At 40.4% G+C, this 26,347-nt stretch overlaps 1 protein-coding gene across 2 annotated transcripts; it reads right to left on the reverse strand.

Moving 5' to 3' along the window:
* Positions 1 to 925: 925 nt before the first annotated feature.
* Positions 926 to 26,346, reverse strand: ARGLU1 (arginine and glutamate rich 1). Of its 2 annotated transcripts, XM_059041580.2 has the most exons (4): positions 25,744 to 26,346; positions 17,209 to 17,434; positions 14,833 to 14,916; positions 926 to 1,761 (listed from the first exon to the last, which is right to left on the reverse strand). In XM_059041580.2, exons 1-4 carry the CDS (start codon positions 26,088 to 26,090, stop codon positions 1,597 to 1,599), a joined length of 822 nt encoding a protein of 273 aa, XP_058897563.1. In that variant the 5' UTR covers positions 26,091 to 26,346; the 3' UTR covers positions 926 to 1,596. The 2 variants fall into 2 exon arrangements, with proteins under 2 accessions (XP_058897563.1, XP_066872249.1); XM_067016148.1 differs by lacking the exon at positions 926 to 1,761 and having other exon boundaries at positions 14,837 to 15,400; positions 25,744 to 26,317.
* Position 26,347: the final 1 nt, after the last annotated feature.

A 26,347-nucleotide genomic window follows, 5' to 3' on the forward strand; every position in this document is an offset into this window, starting at 1 on the left:
AATGTTTTAGTCATAGGTATCATGTTTACTAAAAGTCAGTTCTCACTAGAGTTCATGCCTATTTAAAATTCTATCTTTAAAGATATTTAAACCGATTTTATTGTTCCTTACCACAATTAGACTTATGGAAGAGCTCAGACTAACGCAACAGCATTTTTCTTAGCATGCACAAACAAAATAATCTACCATTTAGTCATCTCATGAACTTATGTTTTCACGTTTAAAAGACTGATCAAACTGTCTCAAAAATATTGGAAAGTTTCTCTACTTTGATGACATGTCTATGCATCTCAGGTAGCATTTTTATATCCTTTTCTTGAATAAATGTTTTAATACCAGTTCACTTAAACATATGTAAAGATAAATGAGGCAGATTTTAGTGTATCAAAGTCATCCATAAGATATAACATGCAAAAACAAATTAAAAGCTTGTAAGTTTAAATGTGTTTGTCCCCCCAAAAAACGTGCAGGTACCCTACACTGAAGATGATTTGACTACCTTATTAGCCTTCTGTAAAAGTACAAAGCTAAGTTCTTTCTGATGGCCCACTTTGAAAATAATCTAAAATATTATAAATTTTTAGAATCATTCTTCTAGTCTTTATCAAGTATAATTTGTGGTAATAATACTTATATCCTACAATAGAGGCACAGGATTGAGAATTTAAATCTTTTTCTGGGTGCTTAGTCTTTCTTAACAGTAATACTGTTGTCATAATTTGTTGTATCAGCATAAATTAGATTATCTGTAAAATAGCCATTAAATACTAATTCTCAAGTATATTTGATGTACATATAAATCCTATGTTAAAAGTGGAAAGAAATATACAGCATAGTCCTAGGATTTCTAGATTGTTGACCATCAAAAAGTAAACCACCCTCTTTTAAGACTTAACAGAACTTTAAAAAAAATTGCTTCAACATATGAATTTAAGACTTTACTTTATTCAGCAAAATCATTTATTTACACAATGGGGAATGCTGGTTTGATTTCATCAATGAAATAAAAACAAGTTGAACAGAGACAATACTGAACTGTATATGTATTTTGTATCAGAGCTGACCAACTGTTTCCTTACCTGTGTCAGGAACACCAAGAGTAACAGTATCATGAGGACACTGGTTAACAATACACCACAAAGGTCCAGTAACACCCTGGGCGCTTCCAATGCAATTACCAACTTTTTCTTTTTTTATAAATATATAAAAAAACAAAAAGTCAGCAAAACCAGCATTATGATGTAGTAAACAGAGTATAACTCTGAAGTCAGTGGGTCAGTAAAAACCTTATCAGACCATCCATAGTTTACAAAGTGATCTGCTCTTCTTCAGATCACTAATACAGAATCCAACAGGTGAAAAAATATCGCTTTTTGGAAGGTAACAATGATCTGATAAGGATTTGACTTAATGGATATTAAAGGAGGGGAGGGAAAAAAGGAATTGCAGAGCATAGCCCCTATTAGAACAAGCTAACTTTCCAGATTTTCCAAATTAAAAAAACAAAAACAAAACAAACAAAAAAAACCACTTCAACATGAAGCTACCATACAAAGTTTTTCCATTTTTCTTTGTAAAAAGTTCAGAGTTTGCAGTTTAATCTTGGGTTTTTAATGAGAAGGACAGTTTTGGCCTGGACTTCCCCTTGCCCAGGATAATTTTTTGTTCTTCTTTTTGTTGACGCTGTCGCTCTTGTTCTAGTTTCATCCTTTCCTCATGAATCTTTCTTTGTTCTTCAACAATTCTCAACTGTTCTTCAGCCTGAAAGGTAAAAGTAAAAACTCAGAATTTCATGTCTTCTGTTAGATATTCCAGAAATTGGGTGACAAATTCATCAACAGGAGCACACAAAAGTATATGTTTAAAAAATCTTGCCGGGCTTCCCCGGTGGCGCAGTGGTTGAGAATCCGCCTGCCGATGCAGGGGACGCGGGTTCGTGCCCCGGTCCGGGAGGATCCCACGTGCCGCGGAGTGGCTGGGCCCGTGAGCCGTGGCCGCTGAGCCTGCGCTTCCAGAGCCTGCGCTCCGCAACGGGAGAGGCCACAACAGTGAGAGGCCCGCATACCAAAAAAAAAAAAAAATCACCTTGCCTAAGATCACATAGAAAGTATCAGAAAAAAATACCTAGGAATTAGAAAAGAACTCCTTATTAATTATTCCAACATTTTCTGATTTTGTTTTTTATGAAAAATATATGAACAAATTGTAGAAAAGCACTTGAACATTTTGAAAATGAAGTTTCTACAAATCATGTTGAGATCAGTATACATTTTTGTCCTATTACCTATTTTTATTTTATCTACACCGTCGGTGCACCAGATTAACAGTCAAATACGAATTAAGGCATGAATTTTTCAGAGTATGTTATTACCAATTACTATAACTAAATTTATAATTAGAAAGGCATACAAAAATTATGGACAAAAATCTCCAACGGAGCTACATTATATTGTCAATACACAACCATGAAATAATAATTTTTTTTCTGGAGAGAAAAACGAGACCTTTTTGACTGGCTAACTATAAAATGCTATCTAATTTCAAACAGACACCAATAAAATTCCTGCAATGCCTTCGACTCCCTCACAACTCCTTCAGTCTCAAGCAACCAACTTCCTTCCTGTGTGCTCTACAGAAGAGTCCCCTCTGTACCAAGAAAACTCAGGTCATTCTCAGGAGCTCTGTCCTCATCAAGTTGCTCCTTCTCCGCAAAGATTCCATGTCCACTCCCTTAATTCTCAACCAGCTGTAATGTTACTCCTCTCCCAGGGGACGTTAGGAAGTGTGTGGCTGGTTGTCACAACAGGTGTGTGTCATGTGTATAGTGTGTTGTGCGTGTGTGTCGTGCATGTGCGTGTGTTGTGTGCCGCGTGTGCGTGGTGTCGTGTGTCCACGTGTATGTGCGTGTGTGGTGTCGTGTGTGTGCGCGCCGTGTGTGGGGGTGGGGGAGTGGCGCTCCTGGCACCCAGTGGGCAGAGAACAGGCCGCCAGATGTCCTACAAGGCACAGGACAGCCTCCCTCCCTTACAACAAAGACTTATCTAACTCCAAAGATGAACAGTGCCAAGGTTTAGGAAACCTGCTCTAACCCTTGACTTTTAAATCTCAGCTATCATCACTGAGTTGTCCTTTTTCCCCCCATCTGACCTTGATCTTAAAATACGCACGCGCTGCATCCTTCGAATGCCTTATTTCCATTCAAAGTCAAATTTTAAAAATTCACTGCTTCCATCTCCATTATTCTACTTAAACTGTTTTCTAGATGGCCAAAAACTAACAGTAAGTTTAGTGGCCTTTCCCTTTACTCATTCTTCTGTTCACTTGAACTTGTCTTTAAAAAATTTTTTCTCCTCCCATAAATGAAACACTAAGGTTCAAAAGGTTAAAGGTCCTCCATGTATAGGTTTTTCTTTTCAGGAATACTAAAAGTCAATATGACTGAATTATATAGGCTTTACGGCAGAAGATGCAAAAGGTAACAAATTCTGATATTCAACTTAATAAAACGTTTAAATTTTATCTTGTAGGTTAAAAAAAAAACAACCCAACTTTTAAATACATAAGTCACACCAAAAAGAGGTTTGTTGTAGTTTAAGCCGGAGGCCGGCAGGGTGGGGAGCAAGAAAGGGGAAGGATCATGACCCAGAAAGGACTGTTAGCAAAGTACGGTCAGAGGTGAGGAAGACCCAAACTGAAGAGGCGGGAATTAGGTGGGCAGGCAAGGTGTGCAAGTGGGTTTTCACAAACTTCTGTATCTTTGCATTCTCCTAAGGTGGAACCCGACGGAGAGCTGAAGTACCTCTCCCATACCTTTCTCCTAAGCTACATTTCCAGCTGGCTGAGGAGCATCCAACTGGGAAACCTCTTCAATACCTTCAAAACTCAACATGTTCCAGATTTAAATTCTTCAAGCCTAACCCTAAAATGAACCAGCCCTTTCTAGCCTCCCTACTGCCACGCATCTAGTAGAGCTTATTTCCTTCCCCTTCCCCCTCTTCCTCGACGCAACCAAACAGCCCTCAGATTTGTCAGTTCTCCCCTCTTCCTTTATATCCTCGCCCATAGAGCTCTGTCCCTTCCCTCTGCCACCGTGCCAGTTCAGGGCCCCAGATCTCTCGCAGACCTAAAACGGTCTTGTTGCCAGTCTCTGCCCTTCAATCCACCCTACACAATGCTGCTGGCTTCCCCTCTCCTGAGCACTGTGCTCTCCTGCCCTCCGACTCCCAATGATTCCCACCGTGCAGACATGGCCTGACTTCCTAAACCAGCGTACTGTTTATGACTTTCCATATCCTTTCTATCTTGCCCCACCCCCAGCTCAGCTCATGCCATTCTTTCCTACGACAATCCTACCTGTGTGTCAAAGTCCACTGCAAATCACCGTTCTCGTTTAGACTTTCACTGATAATTACAAGAGAAATAATCATCTGCTTCTGATAACCATTAGTAAATTCATATGCAAATTTATCCAATTTTAATAAACCACCCCACATTTGGGGTAAGAGCATGGCACATGCAACTGAATCAAGACATAATAAAGACTCTTAGGGGGCACACTTGTGCTTTGGAAACTCCTTCCAGGATCAACACCCCAGACTCACTTTTCCATAAGGTTCTAACTCAGCCCCTAGGAAAGCAGATTAGAAAGAAGCTTGGGGACTAATGGGTTTGAACATCACAACCTCAACCCATTTGAGAAATTTATGAAAACTACTTTGGCACTATCCACCCCAAACTACATTTCACAGTACTTTTATAACCAGCAATTTAATTTTCTAGATTTTATACTATAAACATACTTGCATACATGCAAAACTGAACAAGTTTATTGCAACATGGTTTGTAAAAGACTGGAAAAACCCAAATATTCATCAATATGGACTATTAAATACATTATGGAAAATATATTAAAAAATAATGTGTGGCTGTTAAATCTTGAATCTTGTGATATTACCTAATCAAAAAATTAAACAAGATTTAAAAAGTAACTTCCTTCACAGACAGAAAATACTATTTCTACTGCACTGAAATTATCTTTAGAGATTTGAGTGAAGAAAAAGAAAAGGTTCAGTTTCATCGAAGTCTACAAATACAGGAGACAAAAGCGTATCTGTGTGTAGAGGGAGAGCTGTAATTAACCGGGGGGGGGGGGGGGGGGGTATAGCTAACAGTGCTGAGCACACAGTGCCTATTACAGGTACCTGACAACGGAATGGTTTTAAAAAATGAAATCAAGCAGGTCTTTCCCATCTTTATGTATAAATATTTGTATTTTGTTCTATTACAGGTTTAAACTAAGCATATTCAATTACATCTTGGCAAAGAAAAAAGAAAAAGATGATGGATTGTCACTAAAATTATCATGGTAATCATATGTAAGTCAAATCTTTATGCTACACAGTGCTGTTATGTCAATTTTATCTCAATAAAACTGCAGAAAGTAAGAATACCAAAAAAAGACATTTTCAAATAAAAAGAATGATACAGATACAAGTGTCTTTACTTTTGTAAAAAAAAAAAAACATGTATCCTAAAATGTGGCCTGTAATAAGTTTCCAACAATTCTAATACATCAGGGGAGGACTCCCTATTTGTAAAACTAACACTCATAAGGCTTTTGTAAAACAAAGAAGAATTTTATGACGTGCATAGCTGGTCTTTAAGTTTCAGTATTTCAATAATCCTGGGAAAATCTTATTTTTTTTGACCCTTACTATGAAGAATGGCTCTAATAGCAATGACAATAACAATGAAGTTATCACAGGGTAATTATGAAATAAGATAATTGAGAGAACACACTGTAAAGTGCAATACTTTAAAATGCTTGAAATTATCTTTTAAACCAAACAAAAAATATTTGAGGGCCTAAGTACAGTGACCAGAGAAGGAAAACAATTGTTTTATCTCTAAAGTAAGAAAACTGGGGCTTCCCTGGGGGTGCAGTGGTTAAGAATCTGCCTGCCAATGAAGGGGACACGGGTTTGAGCCCTGGTCCGGGAAGATCCCACGTGCCGTGGAGCAACTAAGCCCGTGAGCCACAACTACCGAAGCCCGCGCGCCTAGGGGCGTGCTCCGCAACAAGAGAAGCCACAGCAATGAGAAGCCCACGCACCACAACAAAAAGTAGCCCCCGCTCGCCGCAACTAGAGAAAGCCTGCGCGGAGCAATGAAGACCCAACGCAGCCAAAAATAAATAAATAAATAAATAACAAAATAAGAAAACTATGTTGAACTGAAAGTTACAAAAACTTTTTCAACTGGAGGTTAATGAATGTCTTGGTAAACTGATAAATCTTGACAATAAAAGTATATTTTATATAAAAAAATAACAGGCTAGTTGAGAAAAACCAAAGCTGCCTCTCATTTTAATACACTGGCTTTCAAGTGATGAAAAACTGCCTATCCATCTGTAAGTGTGATATGACTCTACACCTTACTTGCTAGGTATTCTTCTAGAGCCTTGCCTCCCACCTCCCTCTGCAGTTAACTGTCTGATAGGCTGCTTTGTTCCTGATGATCCCGTCTGCTGGCACATACACACTGCTCCTCTCCCCTCGTTTCAAATGTATGCAAAAGCAAGCGTTATTCCAAATGGGGGGAGGGCATGCACATTTGTATTCATACAGGCGAACAACACTAAGTTCCCCTACAAGGCTAACGTGGTGGACATCAGGGGGGCCGAAGAGAAAGGTAACACACCCACCACACTAGAGCCATTACAGTGGGGCAGTCCTTCCCAGCCACTACAGCCAGGACCCTGTTTGGTCTCAAAAAGGCTTTCAACCCTGCACCCCACGCAAAAAGAATGACTGTTGAGACGAAATACACAAGAGCAAAACATACCATTAGAGTAGAAGGGTCTACTTAACCCCCTTCCCAGTTATCTTTTGTCTCCCCCTCCCACTTTACATAGAGGTCCTACTGTCTTTTTAAAAATTACTCTTTTCTAAGCATTCTCCTTACATTGTCTATAATTTTAGATCAAGGTCCTTGGCAGCAGTTTCTTTAGCAAATGGTGATGCTGAAATCTACTACTCTCTCTACGCGGAATATGTATGAATTTTTACTCCCCAAAAAGTCTAAAGACAGAAATATGTATCAGGACTGATTACTGAGATGATGGGAAGAACTAAAAAAAATCTGACAATTAGGAATCATGCGCCTACTCGGAAATGTGAATTTTTGCACTTTAACCTCCCAAAACATACCTCCTGTTTCACTCTGCCATTCTGCAATCTTGTTCTTTAATGTACCCTCCCCTCCATAACAAGTATAATGTATGCCCCTTTTCAGATAAACAATGAGTAAAAAAAAATTAAATAGAAATTTAATGTAATTAGTTTTGACCCTCAGCAAACTATTATGATGTTATTCATGTACAAGGTTTAAAAAGGAAAATAACAAAGGAGGACTGAAAAAAGCAACTCCCTCCTTCCCCCCAGGGGCCATGGCAATTTAGTCATTCTGACAGTTACCTCCTTAGGATATACACTAACTATCATTGCGGGATATCATTAGCTACTCATCTAAAGAGAAATCATACCACCACACTCCTTCCAGCCCCCTTTTATTTAAAGTACAAACAACTGCTTCAAGAAGGCACTGACTGATAGCTGACCTCGGTTTGAAAAGAAACACAGGGTACAAAACTCACTGCCTTCCAGACCTCTGGAGAAAGTGCTCTGTGTTACTGCCAAAGAGAAACCTGACACCTTCAGGATTTTACCGTTCACGTCCTATAAATTTCACAAAAACCCTCTCCTCTTCTAGATGTGGTTCTTTCAATCCTCTGTAGCCTAAATTCTCTGTTCTTTTACTCAGTTCTTTTGCTTGTCTTACTCAGTTTTCATTCCTTTTTGTGAAAGTTCTCCTTAAATGCCTGGTGATCCTTGGCTCTTGGCACGATTACACCAGGTCTTCCCTGGTTCCCACAATAGACTTTTACCTTCCTTCCTTTTTCCTCTTCTCCCTCCCTCTGTACACCAAGCTCAACGACTCTCTTGTTACTGTCTACTCCCACCTGATCAAGTGCCCATCTTTTACACTGACCTCAGTGGCTTTCTCGTTTCTAGTCTCCATCCTTCACACCACCCCACACAATGTCAATACATTAATATCCAGAAAGTTTTAAAAAAATCGTTGCCAAGAATACATTAACATCATTAAATCAGCTTTCTACCTTATCAACTGGGAACAAGCCTCTCAATGATTTAAAATCCTTAGCTAATTTGCCCACTCTTTCAAATTAAAATATTTAACTGACATTTACATTTGATGCCATACCATATTTTCCTATCTCTTAAAATGTATAAACATGCCATTGCGAGCCATCCTGAGTACTGTGCTGTTTCAACTTACACAATACACTCACTCTAGCATAAATGCCCCATTCTCTTTCCAACTATGTTAGTTTCCTATAGCCACTGTAACAGATTACCACAAACTGGATAGCTTACAACAGCAGAAGTTTATTCTGAAAGCAAGAAGTCCAAAATCAGTATCACTGCAACAAACTCAAGGTGTTGCTATTCCAGGGCCACATTCCTTTGGCCAGTACCTTCATATCTCTGTTCTGATTTCCTATCACCTTTTCCTATGTTAGTGCAGTCTGAAAGCCTTTCATCATTAGGTCTTCTCTCCCTTTCAGTCCACGTTGGCAGTGTTTCTGCTGATACAACATCCTCAAGAACACTGTGAGTCTCCCATGTATATCAGGCCACTAGACAACAGGCTCTTCCCCAGGTCTTTCCTGGATAATCTCATCTACTCCTGGCTTTTGCTAAAATGACTGAGGTAACCTATGAGTCACAGACATAAACCCTTCAGCATTAGCAAAAGGATGTCCCATCATACCCTTAGCCTTCTTTCCAGAACAAGTTTTTCTAATAGTGAATCTAATTTTAGCATCTTTTGAAATCTCAATAGGCTAAAAATTTCCCCAAACATCAAGTTCTCATTTATTTTACTTCTTGGTTCTTTCCTCAATTACTCTCCTCTTGTATTTTACATACATATTGAGAAGAAACCAGATTGCACTTTACTTAGAAATATCTTCAGCTTTATATATGAACTTCATCGCTTAGATAAGTTCTGCCTTTCACACAACTGTAGGACACTGTTCAGTTGGGTTTTCTTCCACTATATAACAAGGAATTCCTTCCCTCTGGTTTGCATAACATGCTTTCATGTTCCTTCTAACCCTAACCAGAAGTGCCTTTTTAAAAAGGGGATTTCTTTCTTTATTTTTGGCTGTGTTGGGTCTTAGTTGCAGCACCGGGGCTCCTCTCTAGTTGTGGCACATGGGCTCCAGAGCGCATGGGCTCTGTAGTTGTGGCACGTGGGCTCCCTAGTTGCTGCGAGTGGGCTTAGCTGCCCTGTGACATGTGGGATCTTAGTTAGTTACCCGACCAGGGATCAAACCCGTGTCCCCTGCATTGCAAGGCGGATTCTTAACCACTGGACCACCAGGGAAATCCCCAGAAGTGCCTTTAAGGCCCATATTCCTCCTAACAGTCTAGGCATTTTCTATCATGTACCTCAAAATTCTTGGTATTGGATATCAAAGACACTCCCACATTTTTAGGCACCACGTCATCACAAACTCGGTGGGCTCAGAACAGCACAAGACCGCTCTGAGGGCCGGAGTCCGAAACCGGGGCTGCCGGGCCTAAATCACGGTGTCCGGGGTTGTGCTCCCTCCCCACGGAGCTAAAGGGAGGCTGTTCCTCGCTTCTTCGAACTCCTGGTGGCTGCTAAGAGGATTCCTTGTCTTCTGACCACATCACTCCAGTCTTCAAGGCCAGTATCTTCAGATCTCTCTCTGTTCTGTCTCTGGCTTCTCCTGTCTGTGTTTTGTGGTAGAATCTCCTTCCATCTCCCTCTTATAAGCACACATGTAAAGGCATTTAGGGCACAGTAATAATCCAGGATAAACTCCCCACCTCAATATGTGTAGACTCTTTAACTGTCATGTAAAGTAACACTCACAGGTTCTAGGGATCCGAACATGGATATCCTTTTTGGGGGGCAGGAGACATTTTTCTGTCTACTACACAAACATTAAAAAATTCTTTCTTACATCTCCCTAAGAACTCTTTTCAGAGCTATCTCTTAATTGCAAAGTGAGATCTGGTTTACTTGAAACTTAAGTTTGTGGAATACATTTCATACATAGTCAACTTGTAAACATGGTACTATCTTTTCATCTCTCAAACCGGTGAGACACCACGTGTTATATATAGCACAGCAAGTACACTAAATCTCCCTAACTGGCGAGGGAAAAGGGGAAAATTATTTCAATATTAAAGAGAGGAAATATACTATAGACCCAGAATTTCAGGGGACAGTTTGAGGGGTTCTTTTTCCTACTGACATAACCTCCTAGAACATTTCATTCCATGGCAACACCTACCACCTTCATTTAGTCTGTTTCCCGTTCTGAAAAAATAAGATTCATACACATTTCACAATAGTATCTGGGCTTTTCCCAGACGCATCACTAAAAACTGTGTAAAGAAGAGGACTTTGAAAAATTCTGAGTACTACTCGTAACATTTTAAAGAAAATTAAAACTCTCTAACAACAGCCTTTCAAACGTTTGATGACAGCTGTGCAACGCCAATACTAACCCAAGAACTAGGAACCAATCTGCCAAAAAGCCAAGCCAAGCCAATCCACATTTGGATTAATTTTTGTTTGAGTTTATAAATCAAATACGTATGTTCGTTAATATTTTCTTGCCTCCTTATGGACAGATAAAAATCAAGTATCTTGATAAACAACTTGAAACTAAAATGAGCAAAAACTACTCTTGGTCTAGACCACTTAACATGTATCACATATGAGAGTCCGTATGGCTTAGCTAATCTGTTCCTTATTACAGACATTACTGGGAGCAATCTTTGAAGTTCTGTCACAAGGGCTTACTTAAAAGTTAGTCTAAGTGTGGCTTAAATTTACTTTCTTTACTAGTTACTCTTACCTGATCATAATGGTGATACACATTACTTGTAAAAAAAAAAAAAAAAAATAGAAACTGGAGAAAAGTATAAAATTACTTATAGGCTTACCAATTAGAGATAACTATTCTCAGTACTTTGGCATATTGTTCTATTAAATGTACAAATATACATTTCAAATTAGGAAAATCATAATGTGTATGTAAGTTTTGTATTTAGCTACTTCCCCTGCATTATCAGATGCTTTTTGACTACAGAAAAATCCACTCTATGTATGTGTTATAATTTATCTAAAAACGTGGGCAATTTTCACTATTCAAATAAGGGGAAAACATTTTTGTGTGTGAATTGATTTGTATTGGATTCAGTTTCCATTAGGTAAGTTCTTAGCAGCAGAAGTAAAATTTAAGGTTCCTGGTATATAGTGATTTATTGTTATTTTCTAAAATGGTCACATCCATTTCAACTCCCAGGATAGTACACTATATAAAGGGTCTCTTTATACCATATTCTTGCCAACACCTGGTACTAACAGGAAAAAAAAAGTCTTTTCAAATTTGGTATGTAGTATTAGAGAAAAAGGAAAAGAGAGGGAGCATTTCTTTGCTTTCCCATTAAGGTTGGGATTTATTTTCAGGAATTTATTACAGCTACTTTTCATCTTACTTGTGTGAAGTTACCTCTTTTACATCTCGAAGTAGGTTTTTTTCCCCCCTTTCAGGAAGCTGGTCTCCTTTATTGATTTACAAGAGATCACTGTGTTATTCTTTCATGGTTATAGACAAGAAATCTCCCCCAGGGTACATTCTTTTCCAACCTGTCTAATCTGCTTTCAAAACCTGAACTTCTGACTGCACATAAAGTGGGTTTACTACTACTACTGCTCATCCCAAGAGATCCCACACATTCTTGCGTTTTTTTTTCTAATTCTACTTCCCTAAAGGTCTTTGCCCTACTTCATTTCCTCACCCTCTTGTCCTCATCCTAAATTCAGTTTCTAACTGTCCATCAAGGTCCAGAGCAGGGGTATCTCTTCCAGGAAGGCTCCCAGGGCAATTGTGTCAGTTACCTCTTGTAACTCATACCACTTACCAAATAGTTCCATATCATTAGCTGACTTTTCTTGGAGTCATCCTTGTCTCCACAATTAAGACACTAAAGCCTTTAGGAGAACTTAACATCCTGGCTACTTTTATCTCCAAATTGCTTTTTATTAATATGTCTATTATTTTAACAAGACTTTCAATATACTCTGTGTAGTATTTCCTAGTGTAAATACTAGGAAACCTGTATAAAGATTAAAGAACTGTGCTCAAAATTGAGAGGAAGGGGAAAGGACTATAAAAATGAGAGAAACTGCAATAGTGTGCCTTGCGTGTTTATACAGCAACAGTTTCTTGTCTCTTCTTACACAAAGGGTACTCTACTTTCCCTGCAAGGACATGGCCACCAATAGAACCAAATAAAAATTAATTCTCTCCAACAAGAGCAATAATTTTTTATGCTTCCAATGTTACTGAACACAAGAAGCAAATTAGTTATGTCCAGATTTTTACCGATTTTCCTCAAATTCAAGCTTCTTTTTCCCCCAAGATACCCTTTCACTGAAGTTTTATGGATAACATGCAGTCAGAGCAGTGTCACTGCAGTCTATTAATACGAAGTCAAACTCAAGGGTTCTAGAGCAGTGCTACTCTTACGTATGGCCCATGGACCAACGACAGTGCTAACTGTAACTGATCTACAATAAGATATGCAGAAGCCAAGAATAAGCATTTCAGAAACTTCTATAGCAATTTGACCTCATTTTTCTAATAGTTCATCTTAACTGTATTTTGCAAAAGTAGAAATCTGAGACAAACTGGGATTAAAAGAAAAAAACAAAATCTGGGCAACTTTACCACCACTTGAAAAGCACTGCTTTAGAATATGCTTTGCTAATCTTCTCCTATTTTTATGGTTCGTCTGGATAAACAAAGAAGGCTATTAGAGGAACATAAGGAGGCCAAGTTGTCCCTAGGCACTCAGACAGCTACCCCAGGGTCAGAAGGGATCAAGACTTTGGCAGGGTATACCAAGTTTAGAATCTTGCTCTAGAAGTCACAATTTGGCCTTTCAGGACATCTGCAAACTGAACTCCCTATACTGTCTCTTACACCACGTTCTAAGAGGAATTCTATCCCACGTACTGGGTAATTTTGCTTCAATGTTTCTAGCACCAACTATACTGTTCATCTCTCCTGCAAATATCCATGGCCTTACAAACAAGACTATATCTACCTTTCAAAGCTCAACCTTCAAAACTAAAATTAAGATGCACACGTCCCATCTTACTTTCTCTCGCACTTGCACTGAGATTTTCTCCTTATGTGGAATCACTGAAAACAAAAAGCATTACCACACATGTGTTGATACATCTTATTACGACTTCTCACCCACCTCGTATTCATGGTGCTTCTTCCACCTAAGCAGATTTTAAGGTCTTTTCATTGGTAAAACACGAGTATGTCTTCCCCTTTCCTTGGCTTTCTCAGTAACCAGGACAGTGATATTAAGAATCCCTTGTGTCATGTTCAGTAAGTTGTTCAGGGTATTTCTAGTTTGGCTCTTATTTGGGGCAGATTATCTTTTAAAAGATAATACTCCAGAACCAACTGCTGGTGGTTCTAACTTTCACATTCTTACTCACTATAAAACAATTATTTACAGTCCTCCTTCACCAACCCCCCAGTGGGATCCACTGTTAATTACTTAGATCCTCCCAGATCTTTTACTGTGCCTTTATAAACACAGTCAACAGAATTTGTTTTTTTCTGAAATCGCCTAACTGGAGCTTACATCTTGCTTTTTCTCCCCCAGTCAAGAGTATGACTTAGCAGCAAATGTCTTCCTATGGCCGCATTATTCTCAACACATTTCTAACTAGACAAAACTTGTCTATAACCAAGAGTCTCTCTAGGGTCATGTCTTCATTCCTGGGCAGTAAATACCATTAATCCTCATTCATCCGAAGTAAATTTCCCTCTATCTCTGATTTATATTCTTACTTTGAAGTAGAATTCCTATATGCCATCTTCATAAGGAAAAGAAAATTTTCCCTTATGTCTGACTATCCTTCTTCATTTTTTGATTTATTTATATCCACAGGCCTTTAATTCTGGCTTTCTTTTTCATCATACTGAGAATGCTTCAAAATACATTCATACTCTTAATTGGGAAAACCCTACTACACCAAAAACTTTATTTTTAAATTCTATTTTAAATGTTAGTATGTGCTACAAACAAACAAATAGAAATACTAAAATACAGAATGGGAAAGAGAAATAGAAGTGATACGTATTCATTTTTCTATTAAAAAAATCTACTTCAATATTCTTATACTGACTTCTTTATTAAAATGTAAAAATTGTATCTCCTTTTACACCTGTACCTCATATTGCAATTATTTAAGTCTCTGTGTTCCCTGTTAGATTATAAACATGAAATGTGAAAAAAAATTATTAATCTGGTATACTTACTATCACACATACACTCTCTACTTCTTCTGTCTAGTAATTGGTAACAAAGCAACTAATGCCAAGTGAAACGCTGCACATTAGCAGGCTTAATTAAGAACCTTCAAGTTTTTGTTTTTGTTTTTTTAGGTACAGAAGGAATTAGGGATGGGGATATCACAATTTCCCCTAGGAAACGTGTTTTAAACCACTGTGAATTTTGGAATTTTCTCCAGATTAATCAGAATTTCTGGCTTGCCCCACAGATTCCTCTAGAAGACAGTAGCTAAAATCTAGTCAACTATTCCTACTTTTCCCTCAAATCCCTTAAAATAGTCCCGAGAACTCTAAAACATTTTTCATGGATGCTTTATACATACCAGTTTGGCTTGTGCTTCTGCAATTTTTCGGTTATTCTCTTCTAGTATTCGCTCTAGCTCCTCACGTTTTGCACGTTCTTCCTCCTAAAGGGGAGGACAGGTTAAGATGTTAGAAAAATAAAATTTATTTTATTGATAAAATATTTACTAATCTTCCTCTGAACTTTTTCGATCTGACTAAACAGGGTAGCTTTATGGCTACCTTCTGTCTGACAAACGATAAACTGTGCAGCCACTAAAATTTGTTTCTAGTACTAAACTTACATCATCCCTCCCAGTCCAAACAGCAACCAACTAAACCCTCCCTAATGACAGTTTCCTGGCAATTATTACTAATACTTTAATATCACACAAATCAACAAGGACAACTACAAAACTGGATAGTATTTACCAAATTAAAAAAATAATATATAAAATATAAATAAAGTGAATATTTGTCTCACCAATTATGTATACCTACGTATTCTTTACCTATACTCCTTTAATCAGCATTAAAAGTTGAATATTTACTGTCTTGTCCAGTGTCCTGCAGAGTGTGCTCCTCGGCTGCCATACGCGCCAGCTTCCTCTTTAAAATGATTTGTACTGTTAGCTTGGCAATACCTGCATCAGCAGCTCAACCATTTATAAAGAAACAACATACAAGGAAGGCTGAGCTGAGGAATGCAGATGTTTATGGTAAGAAGGAACAAAAAATGTAATTCATCATTCCTAAGGCAAACAATTAATAAGAAAAATACATTTACTGTTAGTGAAAAATACAAATGGTAATCCATACTTCATGGAACTAAGGGCTTCTTCCATGGGGAGAATGGACTTAACATTCAGATGTTGACAATTTCTAAAGGCAGCTTATCTTGTCATCTACAATCTGAACTGAAATTCAGGAATCCAGGGGGTGCATGGTCAGGAAATAAAATTCTGTAATTTATTTTTTCTTGGAGAATTTAATGAGATTTTATAATGCAAACTATATGAAGACTGCTTGATGGTTTGGGCAGTGTTGAGATCACAGCATACAATAGTCAAATGGTTTTAATATTTGGAAAGACTGTCAGAGGGTTGTGTCCGTGTGAAAAAAAATTGTTAATATGAAACAAAAAGCAAATGAAGAGAAAAAAATCTTCCTATGATTAATAACTCGCTACAAGACAGCACCATTACTCCAAAAGTATCTTCATTATTAAAGGCACTAACAAAAATTTCATATACTCAATGGCACAGAGTTTGTGACATCCACCAAATAGAGACATGTATATCTCGTTAAAGACAGCACAAGGGAAAATGCATTTGAAAAGCTAAGCTTACTGGGAAACAAGGTATTTAATAAGATGTCAACTTGTCCACAATAATGCCAAGATTAAAAATGACAATGAGTCAAACATTTTGCGTCAAACGTTGAAGTTCAAGAAAATATAAGCACGGGGTTTTCTATGGCTCACACCAGTGGAATTCACAGTCACTATGCGAACTATGCCGAGGGACACTCAGTGCTGTAAAGCAATTTGCCTTGAGTGTTCCAGTGACTTTCAACAAGTTTTAGGATCCTGGAGTAATCAGTGCAAATAAGCCGCAAAGCTTCAGTAGCAAATTACTGTCTCACAGAAAGACATTTTCAACTTCTGCTCCAGCTGCTGATAAAACAAATCATGTGTTTAGCTTGACTCCAGACAAGGACAACCTGTTCCTTCATAACTCTCTAGAGAAAAAAAGGAGTTGTTAGTAGATACTAAAAAAGTGGACGAATAATCTGGACATTTTTCCTAAAAAGATCTTTGAAACACATTAGGAAAATGGAGGGCCTTATGATCAGAATGCCAGAATTAGTCCGTTGTGTTGAGGCAGGATTTGGGGGTAGGGGGGTGAGGGATAAAAGAAGGAAAAAAAGAAGAGCAAGAAAACCTACTTATCAAAAGCAGGTGCTATCACTCAATGTTAGGCCCTGCTCTTTTTAATCTGACTGAAGGCAAAAAGCCTCTCACAGTCTAGGCAGTAAGAGAGATAAACAGAAAAGAAGAACACGCAACCACAGGTGGATTTTTAACCTTTTCCCTTCACCACTCCCTGTCTCCCCCCACCCTCCCAAAAAAAGAATGTAAGTCCTGCAGCCATGGCAAAAGTTTCAAACACTTCTCAAATATGTAAGCCAGCTCCATTAAATCAAAAAGTATCCTTGGATAGTTTTATGAAAATAGCTTTTAAATATCGGTCAGCACATCTGAATAGGCTAAAAAATTAACTTTCGCAGCAACGTTAAGTTTAGACGAGAAAGGAATTGGTCTGCATTCCATCTCTTTCTGAACTGCGCAGGAGGCACACCCGACACTGAAAGTTTTGCCATGGACTGTCTCTACTTTCCAAACGACCGAGCGTTACCTCTCTGGCTTTTTGCGCTGCAAGCTCAGCTTGTCTCTGTCGCTCGAGTTCTTCGAGCAACTGCTTTTCCATGATGCGCTTGGCCTCCTCCACCCTTCGGAGCACTTCTCGCTCAATCTCGTCCTTCCTTTTCTCCAATTCTTCCTCCACCCTTTTCGCCACCAATTCTTCCACTCTGCGTGCCGTTTCTTCCTCAATGAGTTTTTCTTCTATTTCCTGCTGCCGACTAGCAAACAAAGTGGGGAAAGGACTTAGATGATGTAAGAAATAAACCTAAGAATTGAAATAGAACTAGATAATGTAAGAAATAAACCTAAGAATTGAAATAGAACTAGCTGTGAGTCTGTAAAACACTGAGTCTGCTTACATATTTCTAAGATTTTACAACTCATTTTCATGTAACATTCAAGAAAATGATAGATACCAAAAGATTAGGTGATACAGAAATTCAAATAAATATAAAATCATGGTTTTTTCTTTTGTCACTTTCTAAAGTAAATACTAAAAGACTAGTATATACAAACAGCTTATTAATGCAGTAGTTTTAGGAACTGTAGAGTGAATCTGAAACAGGAAATCTACTTTCATTACCAGCTTCATAAGGAAAGGACAAGCTACTAAATACATGATTTGCTCCTCTGTCAATCCATTCAGTCTAAGAGTTGAGCTACAGAGAAGTCAGGAGAAACTATTATGTAGCAAGCGGTTCAGACCAGCTAAACTCATTCCCCCCCCCCACGCCAGGCAAGATCAGAAGACAGACAGACTCAAAGAGATTCAGACTGCTAAAGCAACATAATGTAGTTTTAAGCAAAAATAGAGACAAACTTATTCCGGTCTTAAACTTTTGCCCTTTACTGCACCTTTTCTTTCGTTAACTGACTTTCAATTCAAAGCTCTTCTAGATATGGGAAAGTGGATGAAATATATTAGTATCACTTCTAAAAAGTTCAATGAAGCATGATGTTGTTTAATTATTTTAATCCCATTTAGGTATTATAAATGAACTTATTCACTCAAAATGAAATTCTGTGCTGAAGATATTGACATTTACCAAGGCACTACAGTGGAAACCTTGCACATTTTATACCAATGATCTCCAATATGATAGCTACTAACTAGCCAGATGTGTCTGGTTTGAATTGAAGATTCGTAAGAAGAAAAGTTATAAAAGATCTCAAGTATTTTTATTTGATTACATGTTAAAATGACAGTATTTTGAGACTGACTGGGAATATATTAAAATTAATTTCACTAGTTCCTTTTTAATGTGGCTCACACTGTATTTCTCTTGAACGGCATTATTTGAGACAATAACTTGTGCTGGAATGAATGCAGAGACTCTGAAAGTACACCTAAATCCTAAGAGGTCAATATATGAATGCTGCATATTTCTCACAATCCACAAAATTAAACAAAATCTGTAACCCTTCTATCTTTTGATGACTCATACATATGTATGAGAGTCATTCAATTTATCTGATTTAGTAAAGACTTTACAGTTTCTAAGTGACCTTTAAATACCCAATCCACTTCAACTCAACTCTACTTTGGGGGGGTGATTCAATTCCCACTGAAGTGCTTTCATCCTCAACTCTTGTTATTTACTCACAGTGTTACCATACTGACACCAGTGTATCTAATATTCTGATTCATATCTGTTTCTGCATTTATAATCTCTACATATTTCTGTCAGGGAGATAGTAACTACTTGAGAAGTCATGATTTCTGTTAGGTTCTAGATATCTGCAATAACCATTCTGAAGACTCTGTTGTTTGTTTCTTAAATATCTCCTCCCCAACGCTAAATTATTGGTGATTTTCACTGGGGGAAAAAACCCCCACAAAAGCCTAACATGTACTCTCTATCTATACTCCTTTTCCAACTTTGAATGAAATATAGTATTATTGTAGTTTCAATCAGCCTTTACCTATAGCAGCTTAGTAAAAGAGAAGAGATATCCACCCCAACGCTAGAATGGCCAGGAATACCTAAAAGAAATCAGGCAGCGATTTCAATGGAAATTAAACTACATTCCAAATATAAAAATACTGTTTCTCTACTTCATCCAAAGAGAAAGACAGAAATACGAAATGAAACAAGCAAGCTAACAACTGCTGAACCTGGATGACAGCTGTATGAGGATTAATACCCTATTTTGCTGAATTGGAAAGCTTTCATGACACGAAGTTTCAGAAGTGTACACACACACCCCCACGCTTTCTTCTGTTAGTTGGTTCTTATAAAATTAGTAAATGTAGCGACGTCTACAAAGAAACCTCATTTTAAAATTTCAAAAATGGTACAACTCTTAAAGCACAACACTGTAAACCAAGTTCCAGTTAAAACTTTCTTCTACACAAAGTAAAAGATGAGGGGAAAGAATGGGATAAGGCTTTGGGTTAGTTTATCAGTAGAAGAGCTGCCTAATTAACTCAGGAATCAGGTAAAGGTGGAAGAAACCTGACGCATGCTCAGGGTTTCTGTCGGGCAAACAGCCCCTCAAGGACAGCAATACGGCGCAATGGCCAGCGGGGCCGCCCCTCCACAGGTCTGGTCAGCAAGGAGACAACGAGCTCAGAACAGCAGAAGCCAGATCAGCATGCGGTTAGCTCCCTGTGTCTCTGCTCCCACTGATGGACACCAAACCAGAGGCCAGGTGACAGGCCGTACAGGGTGACACGCAGTGTAGGCAAGAGGTGGCTGCTAAGGAGTCCGTTCTAAGTACAGCTCGGCAGTTTCCAGCCTAAAGGGGAGGGCGCGCAGAACTCCCAAGCTCAACTGAAACCCAGAGGATGAGAAATGGTCTAGTGGAATTCCTTGCAAGGCTGCTCATCCCCCTTTGTTCCAGAAGGCACCACGGGGCACACCCAGGACCGTAATTAAGCCTTGCTGCTGCGCCCCACACAAGGAGACAGGCAAGGTCAGGGTACCAGAGCAGAGCTGTTCCCTTACAAGCACGATCAAGGATGTAATTTTTGTTGTCACTGTTATTTTCGGTAAAGTTAAAATTGCTACTTCAGCACTCAGAAAAAAATTTAAATCAATTTTTAGGTCCAGTGCTGAAAAAGTTAAGAGCCGGATATTGCTTTAATCCCCTTCCCCCCACACACCCGGATCCAGAAAACCAAGGGCACACGAACAACAGAATTAAGCACTTGAGAGATACGACAAGTCTTTATTCAACAACCTACTATGCACTAAATGCTGTGTTAGAAACCTGAACCCCCGCTAATACCAACTAATAGAGCCTATACTTCTGCGACTCTGTTCTACAGCTAAATATAAGTATTAACATACATGATAAGTAAAAATTCTCCGCATGTTTCAGCAATCTCTGTATCCCTGTGTCTTTCTTCTTTTGTCTGTCTTTTCCCACAAAAGCACAAACATATAAGGTATAGAAATGAATGAAACTTAGTACAACATAGCTTTCCTCTACCAGTTAGCCGAAGGAGGGTGGGAGGGGTAGGTGACTCTTAAAATTTAAAGAAGTTCATTCTTATTGATGACAAACTTATTATCATAATCAATGATAATGCAGCTACTGGGCTAACTTTCATAAGAGGCCCTGAAACTTTCTCAGAAAAGAAAAAAAACCCAACAACCCATTTTTGCCATTAGTATCTTAGGAAAGATCCGCCACTTATAATGACTGCCTAGCCATTCCTTAAAACTGTTGTCATAGGAGTTGTCACTCTCTTGATATTCTTTCCTCAGGCTCCTCTGCTGAATCCATCCCCTTGCTAAGAATCTGTGAGGGCTTCCTTGGTGGCGCAGTGGTTGGGAGTCCGCCTGCCAATGCAGGGGACACGGGTTTGAGCCCTGGTCCGGGAAGATCCCACATGCCGCAGAGCAACTCAGCACGTGCGCCGCAACTACTGAACCCACGTGCCACAACTACTGAAGCCCGCGCTCCGCAACGGGAGAGTCCACCACAATGAGAAGCCTGCGTGCCACAAGAAGAGTGGCCCCTGCTCACCACAACTAGAGAAAGCCCACGTGCAGCAGCGAAGACCCAACACAACCAAAAAAAAACCAAACCAAACCAAAACAAAACAAAACAACAAAAAACCCCACAACATCTCTGATGCTGATGAAAGGGTTGAATGAAAATCTTGAAGTTTTTCAATAGGTAAGAGTAGGTTCTCATTTTCTCCATGCTCTCAGAACACTAATCACAATCAACTTTAAAATGGCAACTATTAAAACAAACAGCAAGGGCTCATCGTTAAATGCTAGAGTGACTTTGTACAGAGCATCGGTTAATATTACTTTTAAGTCTTTAAAATGTACAAACTCAACCCTAGGAGTGTCCTTCTAGGAACTGCTTCATGATATTAGCAAACAGTATTTACTCAGTACTGAACAGACACCAACTACTCTGCCAAAAGCTTTATACTCCACGGCATTATGTACATCTCTGATGGCTCCTGAGGCGAAACAGGTGAGACTGAGAGGTGACCCTCAACCTAGGCAACTCCAAAGATAACGATCTTAGGCATGCTACCACCCTGCACTGTTTCTCCACGACAAACATTAAAGGCAAAAGGTATGCACAAAAGTTTAGCTACCAAAATAATTACCTAAAGAATTGATAAAATTCTTACCAACATCAGCTTCATCTTATGCCCTAATGTTTTGTCTCAAAGCCCTAACCTCCCTGAGGTACGTAGTTCCAATATAACGAATTTGCTCTCACAATGAGGATTCTTCTAAGAATCACTCCTATAGATCCCAGTTCACTTCAGACACTGATTCAGAAGGCTCTCTCGATCTGCCATGCAGCTGAACAAGTATATGCGGACCTAGATAACACAGGCTCCAGTAGGTTACTATGCCATTAATATCCTGATTTGCTGTAAGTCATTTTCAGCCACTCATTTTTTCCAACAGTTATTACAACAGGCATAAAGCGTCTCAAACTAATACGTATGAAAAATGATAAGGGTGCAGAGGAGGAAAGAGAGAGCAATATTGAATGACTGGGACATAAGGAGGAGAAGGAAATCTTTTGAATTGAATTTTCAACCACAGGAATGAACTTTTCAAAAGTGAGGAAAAAAAATTTTTTTAAATTTTAAGGTCTGCCTTTTTTTTTTTTTTTTTTTTGTGGTACGCGGGCCTCTCACTGTTGTGGCCTCTCCCATTGCGGAGCACAGGCTCCGGACGCGCAGGCTCAGCGGCCATGGCTCACGGGCCCAGCCGCTCCGCGGCATGTGGGATCCTCCCAGACCGGGGCACGAACCCGTGTCCCCTGCATCGGCAGGCGGACTCTCAACCACTGCGCCACCAGGGGAGCCCCAAGGTCTGCCTTTTATTGCATCAAGATTGTAACTTGTAAGATCACTTCTTAAAATCACTAGGTTCAATCTGCCTACATGTAAAAAAAATTACATTAAATAACATTATTTACTGAGTCTCATTACACACATGCCAAGTATCACTTAAGCACTTTTAATCTTCACAATAAGCAACACAAGTATCTCCATTTTACAGATAAGAAATCAAGCTCACAGGCAGGTAGTTTATGCAAGGCCTGTGAATTGTAAATGAAACAATCTGGTTGCCAACCTTAAGGAGACTTCCTAATCGGTTAAGCCCAAGAGATTTTAATTTTGCTGTCTCTCTCCATCTCACACTGGGCCTCCAGAAGGTACACTTGACAGTGCGTGTTCTTGCGGCACCTTCTCTGCTCTCTACTCCAACACACACTTGTCTCCCTTTGTCCAACTGTACATCCAGACATTCCCTAAGGTTCTTTCAGTCCCATGAACCAACTACTCTTCTCCGTCCACTCTGTGCCTGGGCCATTCTATCTACTCTCAAGGTTTCCCCCAGGCTTCAGTCCCCCGTATCAACCTTGGATGAACTCACTATACCCAAAATCTAGTGCCTACATTGGAAGTGCCAAGTCCAGGTTTCTGACATTTTAACTAGTGTTTGACCTACAGCAGTTACTTAAACATTTGGTGGCTGAGATGCAATAGCCACAATATAAACACGAGAGCCAAAACAATGCTTTATTTCCCTTATGTTTCACATCCAATTTTATTTGCCCTAAATGCTTCTTAAATCTGCCCCTCTCTTCCATTCCAACAACTGCTCCCTCACTACTCCTATGTGGACTTACTGTAACTTTCTATCCTACACAGCAGTACATGCTCCATTTGAAAACAAACCTACAATCCCACGCCATGTGCCTGCTTAAAACCCTTCTGGTTTCTATGATGAAATCCAAGCTCCTTAGTATGGCAAGACCCTTCCCATGATTCCCAGCCTCTGTCTACCTCTCCAGGCGCTCCATGACTTGAATACTTACAGAAATTCACGTTCCAGTCAATATTCACCTCTTTACTCCACCGAAGACCATACTGCACCCCTCCCTTTATTCTGGCAGGGGTGGAGGGGGCTCCCTCCCTTGGTCCACATGTATCCTCCTATGCTTAGCCTGACAGAATCCTATCTTTACCTGCCACTCACTCCTGAGGAGCACTGGGGCGTTTACCCATCCAGGATGCCTCCTTTTTACAGTCACATCGCTATCACTGAATTTACCACACTGTATTATTATCTACCTACTTGTCTTCAAGCTAGATGGAGACCTTGGAGGAGTCAAACATCTTCAGATTAACAGCTCCTAGCATAGTGTCTGGCACTTATTAAGATGCTCCATAAGTATCAGTTGAATGAACTAACCAACAGGATTTGTAAATAGACAACTACTTCTGCCCATTCCCATGACTGCAAAACCTAGATCTTTCAATTGTCTCCTCTGCATTATTAAGCATTAGACCGTACTAAGCAGTGCCTAGTACACAACATGCAGGGATTCAGTGTACAGGTGGCTGCTAGCTCTGCCCCCTCCTCCCTTCATAAATGGTAACGGCAGTGTCCTTCCTCTATCAACTTGGGACAATATAACTGCTCTATTTTCTCATTTCATCCCTGGATTTCTTCTCTGCTATTCGTGTGTAGCTTGCTAAATGCTTCTATCTATTCCTTGCATACCCAGTTTCCTTTCACTCTTCCCCTTAAGTCTCAGCTCTCTAATGAATGGCAAATCATTAGTCTTCGGAAGTATCCTTTGTTTTCACATGGAAATACTATCTCAGAATTACCTTAGGTAATTTTTTAAAATGTTCATCTGTTGACAGTTATCTGAGAGCTACATCTTCACAGTTAAGGATCTTGTTCCGGACCAAAAAAACTGGATTCTATATAATCAAGGTTTCTTGTGAAACAATTATTTGTACTCGGTGTTCATACTTCCCACCGACAGTTCTAAGTAAAGGAAAAATGCAAGCGTTGTGCATGTTTCAAAGAAACGCAGTGAAAGATCTCTCCAGGTACTGCTTCCTCCAGTAACAGTAGTTAGTTTTCCAGTCCCCTACCTCTTAATGATTTCCTTTCAGAAACAAGCTTTGCTGGAACATAACACAAACTACACTGCAGAAAGACTGAAAACGCCTACACAGTTCAGTACTCATAAATCTGTCTCAGGAAAATTCTATATTCAGTAAGTCTCCTTCCTTATGAGCACTTTCTAAACATGCACTGAAGAACTCAGGAAGATGGCTGGTTAAACAGGGAGCGTTGGCAAATCTCTCTACCTTTCAACGTGGCCTTGGGAAAGAATACCCAGCGCATCAGAGTACCAGGGTCTTGAACCAAAACACAACTCTACAGTTTAAAACCAAAATTTCATTCGTTTGGAATCATTTGCACCTATTCTTAGACCAAAAAGTACTTGGGAGGTGACTCTTCTGCATATGATCAATGCAAAAGTAAAAGCGAATGTTCTATCTTCTGAACAGCACGTATACACCACAAAGGGAAACGAGTTACAGTCTTGCACCTAAGTGTGCTATGGAGACCTACAGACCATAATTAATAAAGAGTGAAAAGACGGAGCAGGATTCGATTGGTTACACAGGTGAACTCAAGCGTCAAGATTCATTTACCTCACTGCACACTTAAGCTGCGCGCATTCTGTTTTTACACCTTAGAAAACAAAAAGAGCAGGCCCGAGACAGGAAAAGCGACCGCGACGTCTCTTAGCAGGAGTGCACTAAAGTAAAGGGACTTGTTTTGGGTGCGTGTACGTTTCAACCACCTGAAGCGGTTCACCTCCGAGAATCCCTGTCCCGCGTTTAGGGGACAAGGCAAGAACGCTCTTCTGCAGGGGGCCCGCCAACGTCCTCCGTCCACTTCCCGGGGCCAGCCTGCTCCACACCCTCCAACCCCACACGGAACTCCACCCCCTACTTCCGGGACGCTCCTCCTCTCGCGCCAAAATGCTTGCCCTGCTCTAAGCCCTTCCAGCTCCATCCCCACTACTGCCCTTCCCAGCCAACTCGTGGGTCTGTCCTGCCCCAGGCTTTCCATAGGCCAGGGCTGCAGCCGCTCGAGGCCGGTCCCTGCGACCCCGCTAACCTCCTTCACTCCCCCCAGGGCCAATCAGCTCCCCTCTCCCCGCCACCCCGCACCCGCCGCCTCCCCGGCTCCCGGCCCCTCCCCCCGCGGGTGCTCACATTTTTCGCTGCCGCTCAAACTCTGCTTTCTTCTCCTCCTCCTCTCGCTTCTGCTTCTCATCCAGGCTGCTGCGCTTGCTCACCGTGCGCCCGAAGATGTCGATGCGGTCGGGCGGGGACGAGGCGCGCTCCCGGTCCCGCTCGCGCCGGGACACGGCCGTGTTGGTGGAGCGCGAGCGGGACCGCGACTCCCGCCGCCGGTTCCGTTTACTTTCCCGAGACTTGGAGCGCTTTCGCACGCGCTCCTTGTCCCGAGACCGCGACCGGGACCGGCTCCGCTTCTTGTTGTGTTTGCTGCTCTTGGTGTGTTTGGAGCGGGACGAGCTCCGGCTCCGAGACCGGCCCATCCTTCCGGGCGACGCTGGCTTTGGGCCCCGCACGTGCCCGGCTGTCCTCGCCTCCGCTTCCGGAAGCGGTCTGGCAGTCTTGTCGAGGCCGGGAGAAGGAGAGCTGTCAGCGAACTGACTTTCTGCCTCCCCCTGAGGCCGCCGGCCGCCACGAAGGCCGCCTCCAACGACAAGGCCGCAACGCCAGGAATTGCTAAGATGGCAGCCGCGGCTGCACCGGCCGCCCCTCCCACAAGGCCCCGCGCGCAACGCGCCGT

The sequence above is a fragment of the Kogia breviceps genome, chromosome 16 (assembly GCF_026419965.1).
Source record: "Kogia breviceps isolate mKogBre1 chromosome 16, mKogBre1 haplotype 1, whole genome shotgun sequence".
NCBI lineage: Eukaryota > Metazoa > Chordata > Mammalia > Artiodactyla > Physeteridae > Kogia > Kogia breviceps.

Excerpts from the sequence above, each read along its gene's own strand:
- ARGLU1 (XM_059041580.2), bottom strand. The coding sequence starts at position 26,090 with ATGGGCCGGTCTCGGAGCCGGAGCTCGTCCCGCTCCAAACACACCAAG. Across the intron at positions 14,917-17,208 it reads CAGCGCAAAAAGCCAGAGAG|GAGGAAGAACGTGCAAAACG; the intron begins GTAACGCTCGGT and ends CCTCCCCTTTAG. Across the intron at positions 1,762-14,832 it reads CAGAAGCACAAGCCAAACTG|GCTGAAGAACAGTTGAGAAT; the intron begins GTATGTATAAAG and ends TTTACCTTTCAG.